The 9023-nt window shown below is 40.5% G+C and overlaps 1 protein-coding gene across 1 annotated transcript in view; it reads right to left on the bottom strand.

The window, feature by feature from the left end:
• Exd1 (exonuclease 3'-5' domain containing 1) overlaps positions 1-9023 on the bottom strand; it is a 52523-nt gene that overhangs the window by 40293 nt on the left and 3207 nt on the right. Inside the window, exons 2-3 of the mRNA XM_023712630.1 lie at positions 8737-8922; positions 97-165 (exon numbers count right to left, since the gene is read on the bottom strand). Of these exons, the coding sequence (XP_023568398.1) occupies positions 97-165; positions 8737-8869 (202 nt within the window). The 5' untranslated portion in view covers positions 8870-8922. The remainder of the gene's footprint in view (positions 1-96; positions 166-8736; positions 8923-9023) is intronic.

Below are 9023 nucleotides of genomic sequence, written 5' to 3'. Positions count from 1 at the left end.
TGTGCCACTCTGCCCAGAATCCTGGAACAAAGAAGGGCAATGGAGTTTGGGGCTGTAAATCCCAGTATCAGCACTGAGGGAACACAAAATACTCACCATTCACAATCTCATACCCAAAAAACATTTTCACTCCTGGGATATTCTGGCCTGTCTCCACATTCTTCACTGTCAAAGAAAATAATTCATTTCATCAATAAAAATCAAAGTTAAAATTGCAAAACCATGAATTTTTATAAAAATCCCCAAATTATTTTTCCTAAAGAGTCAATAATAAATTATAGGGCCAGCCAGATAGCTCAACAGATTAAAGTGCCTACTTAGGCAGATGCAGGGGCTGGGGGTTCGATATCTGGCCTGTTTCCGGCCCCACCCCTAAGGCCTGCTGAGACAGCAATTGAGACTGGGCATGGTGTGTGCACCTGTAATCCCAGAGCTTGGGAGGCTGATAAAGGGGAGGATCACTATGAGTCTGAGCTGTGTAGTGAGACCCTGTACTAAATACATAAAATAATAATAATAATAATAATAAATTTCAAAGCTACAGACTTGAAATAAGTAATATCAAGAACAGAGTATAGCTTGGAAAGTTTCTAGAGAAACTTTTCAAAAGGGGTAGCAGTAGTACAATAAATTTATAATTCTCCTGAGGTTATCCTAAGGCCTTAGACCTAAGGAATACTTACATTTCTGTTTCTTTTTACTCCTTCTAATGCCGGGGGTGGGGGGAATGAAGGAACCTGACTACTTCTAGATTCACCCACTTCATGTCATGTTACATGCTCAAAAGTATCAGGAACAATGCAATTCTTGGCTCTCTGAAAGGGTGTTAGGGGAAGTTTAGATGTCATGTCCAAAGTTTGCTGCCATTTTTCTAGATGGAAGGACTCATCAAATTTCTCTCAGCAATCTAAATAACTGAGCTCCATCCTCACTATTCCACAGAATATATTCTAAGGTCAAAGATTAACTGCCTGTTCATCAAATCCAAACCAATTACTGCAGTCTTGTCTCACTTGACTCCTACATGATCTTTGGCAATATTACTCTTTGCTTTGGTGTACAGGACATTCTTCATGCTTAGTTCTCTTCCTGTTGATTACCTAGAGTTGCCACATTCAGCAGTTAGGCTATGCCAGGCATCTTGCTACTTGCCTTCATTCAATTCTCCAATTTGGCAATGGGAATCAGAAAGAATGAATTACTAGCTCAAGGTTGCACTGCTACCAGAAGTAAAAACAAAGTTGAGATTCAAACACAGGCCTCAGTTTTTGTTTGCAGTCCTGAGGATGGAATTCAAGTCCTAGCACATGCTAGGCAAGTGCTGTACCACTAAGCTATCTTCCCAGCTCTCTTATTAGTATTTTAAATTTTAAATTTAGGGTATCACTAAAGTGCTTGGGCTACGCTTAAATTAGTGTCCCTCTTATGCCATCACACTCAGCTGGCTTCCTGATTTGTTCCTTCTAGTCCCCTTTGCTGTCTCTACTACCTGTCTAGCCCTTACATGTTCATGGTGCCTAAAGCCATATCTTCTTTCTCCCTTCCTTCTCCTTGAATGAATGATCATACTCATTTCCCAGTTGTCCCTGAAACCATTATTCCTCCAGAATGGATTATTCCTCCAAGCTTCACTCATTTTTAACTAATAGGTGGTTTACTATAAGATTTTCAAACTGAACAATGTTCACCAACCAAAACACCTACTTCTCTTCTCAGGTCTATGAATTAGTAACATTCCTGAGTCATAAATACAGGCATCATTGTCCATCGTTCTTTGCTTATTATCTAAACGACCACTAGGTCACTTACCTCATCTCCTAAATTTCATCTCTAGAATCTATCTCTAGTGTGAATTTTATTTTTTATTTTTTAATTTTTAGTGCTGGGAATCATACTGAGGACCTCACACTTGCCAGGCAGATGCTATGCCAATGAGCTCTATATCCCTAGCCTCAGAGTCTATCTCTATCATTTGCCATGAATTGGTTCGGAACATCATATCCCCTTCATTGTGACCAGATTGTCTAAATAGTCCCCGTCCCTAGTTATCCTACCCTACTTCTGTTTTTCCCTCATGCTACTGTCATGTCCTACTTTGTCCAAATAGTACATAAAATTAGTAAGAAACTATAGAAAAAATACTTCAGGAATATTTTTACAATGTGGCAAAATGAGAGATACTAGATTTGCCTATAAAATGAGTGACATAGCACCTGCTTGGCAAGCTCAGAATCCTGAGTTCAATTTCTGGTACCAAAAATAAAAATAAACTGAGCAAAAAATGAAGGAAGGATACACACTTTTTAAAACCTCGATGGAAAATGGGGCAGGGTGGTGTATGCATATAACCTGTGAAGCGTGGGTAGGTTTGCAAACCTGATCCCAGGCTCAGGAATTCAGTAACTTAGTGAGACCCTGTCTTGAATTTTAAAAAGATATATAACTCAGGGCAAAGGCCCTGGGTTCCATCCTTAGCACAAGGGAAAAAAATAATCCAATGCTAGATTATTTATTGTAATTCACTCATATATTACCATATTTCTCCAAAAATTAGATTGGGTGGGTCTTATTTTTTTTGTTCCAAAATACTCAATAAGGCTTATTTTCAGGAGATTTTTTTTTCATGTGTAATAATCTAATTTACAACTTTTTCATGTACAATAATCTAATTTACACTTTTTCATGTATAAAAATCTATATTTATTCAAATATAGGAATGTCATCTTCTGAACATCAATAACTGTTCAAACTCTGAATTCATCTTGAATTTCTTGCAGCTCCATTTCCTGTATAACCCTTGGCCCCAATTTCTCATGTCCAGCAGCAGAGTCTCCTTAAATGAGCACTTCCTGTCCATGTAGCCTGCTCCTAGTGCATTGGCAACACAGCTGCCAGGGATTTTATCCCAGGAATTCTGCACCTGAGTCATGACCTCTTGCAAACTGGGCATAACAGAATTTCCATTAAATCAAGCGTTAATTGAAGACTTACAAGACAAGAGTGGCAACAAAAATGATGACATTTAAGAATGATGGCCCAGGGCTGGTGACATGGCTCAGTGGTCTAAAGCACCTACTTAGAACAAGCTAGGCTAAGCAAAGCGCAGGGACCGCGGTTCAATCCCCAGCACCACATGCCAGCCAGTCCCGCCCCCTAGTGGGCTGAGCTGGCCACACACACACAAAATAAATAAATAAAATTAAAAAAAAAAAAAAATGATGGCCCACACAGAAACTTGCAGGCACTAAAGTTCAGAAAACACTTCTCTATTTCACACACAAGTGCTTTTTTTTTTTTTTTTGGTGGAACTGGGGATTGAAATCAGGCCCTTGAGCTTGCCAGGCAAGAGCTTATTCTACTGAGTCATCTTCCCTGCCCCACACAAGTGCATTTAGTACAACCACTACAACATACAACATGCTGATTTGTGACGATTCATATTAGATATGACCATGTCTCCTTTTATAAGTGCACACATTATTCCTGCATTGTATATGGACTCTGTTTGATCATTCAGCAATAAGTCTCCGGTTCATCTATTTACACAGGTACCCAGTTGGGAATTTACAAATACTTTAAGTATTAATGTAAATAATGTTAATTTTAATTATGTATTTTTTATAAATCAATACATCTGTCATGTGTTCCAAAGGATGTACTAAATGCATCCATCTGGCTGACGATCTTAACTGGGGCTTATTTGGGTATAAGGCTTAAGATCATCCTGAAAACTTGTGCTTGGGCTTATCTTCCTATAGTTCAGAAAATACTGCAGTAGCAAACTAAAAAGACATTTCTTTTGAAAGTTATTTGAAGATACACATCAAAAGCACTTAAAGCTGGGCATCTATTATCTCAGCACTCTGGGAGGCTAACATGAGGATTACAAATTTAAACCCAGCCTAAAGATTTATAGAGACCCTATCTCATGTACTCCTCTGTGTGTGTATGTGTCTGTGTCTACGTGCAAGGTATTGGGGGTTGAATCCAAGACCTTCACACTGAACTGCATCGCCAGTACTTTTTAACTTTTTTATTTTTTTGTATTTTAGTACAGGGTTTACAGGGTCTCACTACACAAATCAGACTCATAGTCATCCTCCTGTTTTCAGCCTCTCAAGCACTGGGATTACAGGCATGTGCCACCCTGCTCAGTCTCAATCGCTATCTCAGCATGCCCCAGGGGCAGGGCCAGCATGGCATGCCAGGAATAGAACCCTGGTCCCTGAGTCTGCCTAAGCAAGCATTTTAATCTGTTGAGCTATCTGGCCAGCCTTCCTTTTTTAAAATTTTGACACAGGGTGTCATTAAATCACTATGTAGCCTAGGTTGGGCTTAAACGTGGAAGTCCTGTTGCCACAGCACCCTACAGTGCTGGAATTACAGAGGTATACCAATATGCCTGGCTCAAAAAAATTTTTAACAAGGGGGCTGGAGAGATGGCTCAGTGGTCTAAAGCACCTACTTGGAACAAGCTTGGCAAAGCACAGGGACCGCGGTTCAATCCTCCAGCACCACATGCCAGCCAGCCGCGCCCCCTGGTGGGCTGAGCTGGCCACACACACACACACACACACACACACACAATAAATGTTAAAATAAAAAAAAAAATTAAAAAAAATTTTTTTAACAAGTCAGGCATGGTGGCGCATACCTGTAATCCTAGCACTTGGGAGGCTGTAGCTCGGGGGGGGGGGGGGGGGTCCTTGTATAACATGCATGAAGCCCTGGGTTTGATTCTCAGCATTGTGGGGGGGGGGAAGCTTAAAACATCTGACTTTTTACACTACCTGGCAGAATCTACGCTTACCCCATGTCCTCGCTTCACTCAGGCGAGCTCATGGGGCTACTCTGTGCCGCTGTTAGTGCAGCTGCTGTGTGTGGAGCCACTATTGTATCGGCCAGCGCAGGGCAGCTCCGCGATGAGGTGGCTGAGGTTCTGAGCAGCTTAGTTCCTTTTTCAGGCTCACTGGCTTTTGCTTTTTTGTTGAATGATTCCAATCGTAAATAAAACTTTTAATAATTTTTAGAGAAAAAAATCTGACTTTTACCTAGTAATTTCCTTTGTAGCAATTATTTCTAAAAAAATAACAACTGCCGGTATTAAAAGTTTTTACATGATGGCACATGCCTGTAATTCCAGCACTTGGGAGACTGAGGCAGGAAAATTGCCAAAAAGCTTGAAGCCAGTCTGTACTACATAGCAAGACCCTGTTTCAAAGAACAAAAAAACAAAACAAAAAAAAAAAAAACAACCAAACAACAACAAAAAAACCCCATTGGGCTAGGGAGAGAGCTTGGCAGTCTAAGTACCTTCCTGGCAAGTGCTAGGACCCACGTTTGATTCCTAGTATGGTATGCCACGTGGGATCCAAAACTCTGGGCATACCATATAGGCCCCAAAGCCAAGCATGCTGGTGCACAATTGTAATCCCAGTGCTGGGGAGGCTGAGACAAGAGGATCACTATGAGTCCACACTGTGTAGTAAGATCCTGTATCAATAAAAAATAAAAATAAAAATAAAAAATGTTTTAAAAAAATGAACTACATAGCAAGACCGAGTCTCAAAGAACTTCAAAAAAAAGTTTTAAAAGTTTCTGGCTTTAAAATATTCATTGGACTGGGAAGACAGCTCAGTGGAATAAGCATCTACCTGGTAAGGGCAAGGTCTTGAGTCTGATTCTTGGTTCCAAAAAAATAAAAATAAAAATAAAACATTTAATCATTAAGCTAGGTATGGTGGTACACATCTGTAATCCCAGCACTCAGGAGGCTGAGGCAGGAGGATCCCTACAAGTTTGAGACCAGCCTGGTCTACAAAGTGAGCTCAAGACCAGCCTGAACCGCAGTGAGACCCTGTCTCAAAAATAAAATAAAATATTCTGTCATTAAATTGAAGATTTAAGTTGAATAGAATATACTCTTCTTTGTTTTTGTTTTGTTTTGGGCAGTGAGGGCTCAATCCAGGCAGCAGTGAGCTAGATTCCTAACTCTTCATATATTTTGAGATACACCCTTGCTATTTTGCCCATACTAATCTTAAACTTAATATTCTCCTGCCACAGCTTTCAAAGTACTATACTGAAGGCATGGGGAGATAGCTCAGTAGAATAAGTGCTTGCCTGGTAAGCGCAAGGGCCTGAGTTTAATCCCTGGTTCTGCAAAAAAAAAAAGGGCAAAGTACTGTACTGAGATTACACAGGTATGCTAGCATGCCTGAATAGGCTTACCAGGTTAATATAATTAGCCTAAAAATTAAAAAAGGCCTATCGTGGTGGCACATGCCTATAATTCTAGCACTGGGGAAGCTGAGGCAGGAAGTTTGCCATGAGCAGCCAGTCTAGACTACACAGTGACACTCAAAACAAAAACAAAAACAAAAAAGTATCCAGTTGCACTGGTACATACCTCCAGCTACACATGAGGCTGAGGTAGGAGAACCACTTGGACCAGGATTCTAAGGCCAGCTTCAGCAATGGCACAGGACCACTGCTCAAATTTAAAAATATAGTATATATAACATAATCGTTAACTACATAAAATCTATGTAATTAAAGTTTAAACACAAAAACACCAAACTATTTCACTTGGGCTGAAGGCTGTAGGGAATAAGCTGCTTGTCTACTCAGTGCCATTTATTCACATAGGCAACCTGCCCAGTCTCCCCTGCAGACAGTGGTGGCCTGCTGGATAGCCAGGACATGACTTCAGGGGACTGACTGAGAAAAGCACCCTTCTCCCCCTCTCTTTGTCTTTTAGTCTATAAGTCCAGCAGTTTTTACATATTAAGAGAGGGGCAGAAAGTAGCCCCTGCTGGGAGCCCTGCTGCCTTTGGGAGCATGCCGTAGCAGCCTACCTTCTTTTATATGAGAAACGAACTCATTTGTTTAAGCCTTTGGAGCAACACTAGGTTTGCTCTAGCAGCTGAGAGGACTGGTCCTGGCATAGCACAAAACTTTGTGGGCAACCAACCTGGAAAGTCACATGCCCCCCTCTTAAAGTCTTTCAGATCATTCCTCTGCTTTCAATGTAGTGTTCAAACCTTAAACACGTAAAGTTCTTCTGCTCTGTCCCCTGCTTACATCTCCAGACTCATCTCTCTTCATAACCTTATGTAGAAATCTACTGAGGATTTCTGAAGATGTCAAGTTTCTAGGTCTGTGTGTATTTGGACATTCTATTACCCTTACTCAAAATAAAAATCCTTATAAAATTTGACTCCAATGCCAAGCACCACAGGAAAACCTGCTGTAAGTGTGAATGCTTATGTCCACCCAGACTTGAAAATGAGAACTCAGGGAGCAGGGCCCAGCATGCTATTATAATACGCTCAAAGTGATTCTGCTGTAGGGATGGAGTTTGAAAGAATCATGGCTTCAATCAATCTGCCCCTCTGCCACTGTGAATACCTGCACACCTGGATGCAGTTCTAAATCAATTCCTACTTTTGGACTCTTCCCCAGCATCCTCACCCAAGTACTCCTGGATGTAAAAGCACCTTGCCTCCCTCTATCAGAGTTGATCATGGTCTGTTACATTTGTCTCCCTAAAGACTAAGTTTTTTGAGAACTGAGACCATGTTACTCTGATCTGTACTCCTAGTACCAAGTATAGTACATGGAGTATAAAACCAATAAAATAATACCTAATTGATTAATGTTACAAAAGCCCATAGTCCCATACTCATCCATGAAAGCCTATTTTAACTCAAAAATATGGTTTAACAACAAAACTAATTTTTCAAATACCATTATTTGCTTCCATTGTTAACTTGAAAAATTTATAAACCAAGGAAAACCCTTTCAACTCAATACTCTAGGTAAGTAGAAACCTTATATATTGGAACTTCTGAGACAGTGGATACCGGCAAGGATGCTGGTACACCAGGAGTGCATGGAAGGACCACATCCCTCCCTCACACTTCCCAATGTATCTCTTCCAGTTTTCTATTCCTCAGTTGTTTCTTTTTTTTAAGTTTATTTGAGATAGGGGCTTGCTATATGGTTCAGGCTAGTCTTGAACTCACTATGTAGTCCAGGCCTACTGGCTTCATAGCAATCCTCCCGCCTCAGCCTCCTGATTGTTAGGATTATAGGCAGGTGCCACAATACCTGTACAGTTGTGTCCTTTCTGAGAAACCAGAATTGAAGCTGAGAGATGCAGACTACCCTGTGACCCATGAGAATGACAGATGGCCACTGAGGTAGAAAAGCAAGAGCACAAGGCTGCAGCCATTGCTTTTTAAGCCACTGCACTGCTCAGCAGCTTACCTCTGAGAAAAATGAACTACCTTTGTGATTCACCTGTTGAGGCAAAAAGCAATTTTAACATAAGTACTTTTAATTTTAAGATGCATGAGGAGTGAAATTAAGAGAACTACTCAATTGAAAATGTCTACATCATGTCAATAAAAGTAAAGGAATGGGCCAGGTATGGTGGTGCACACCTGTAATCCCAGAATTCAGGAGGCTGAGGCAGGATAGCCTCGAGTTCAAGGCCAGCCTGAACTACATAGCAAGACCCTACCTATCTTTAAAAAAGAAAGAAAAAGAAATTAGAACTAACCAGCATATGCAGACACAGTCCTCTGTTATAGGAAACTGTAATCTTCCTATAATCTTACCCCTAAAATAAAAATAATAGCACTCTCCCAGTTGCTAATGAGCCCAAAGTCATCACTCACACTCAGTCATTAACCTCTTAAGAGACAAAAGAGTAGAAAAATTGAACAAGACCTTTCTTCAGGACAACAATTTTAGTAGGGTCCACATGCTGGAGCACGCCTTCAAAGATGCCAGAAACCAAAGTGAGTTTCACTCTCCTCCACAAAATCTGATTGAGGAAATGGTAGTCACTGCTGAGATCCATGCTCTTTGATTCCAAATCAAGTTTTCAAATAATCTTCTGTAAACACCCGAACACTGAAAAATTAATATAAAGATCTATGATTTGGGAATATGGTTACTGTTCCTGTCTTTCCTGGTATCTGTAAGATAAAAATAAAAACAGAAATAACTCAGTT

The sequence above is a fragment of the Octodon degus genome, unplaced genomic scaffold, assembly GCF_000260255.1.
Source record: "Octodon degus isolate 3935 unplaced genomic scaffold, OctDeg1.0 scaffold00002, whole genome shotgun sequence".
NCBI classification, from domain to species: Eukaryota; Metazoa; Chordata; class Mammalia; order Rodentia; family Octodontidae; genus Octodon; species Octodon degus.
The sequence above is the reverse complement of the archived record's forward strand: the minus strand, read 5'-3'. Positions and strand labels throughout refer to the sequence as shown.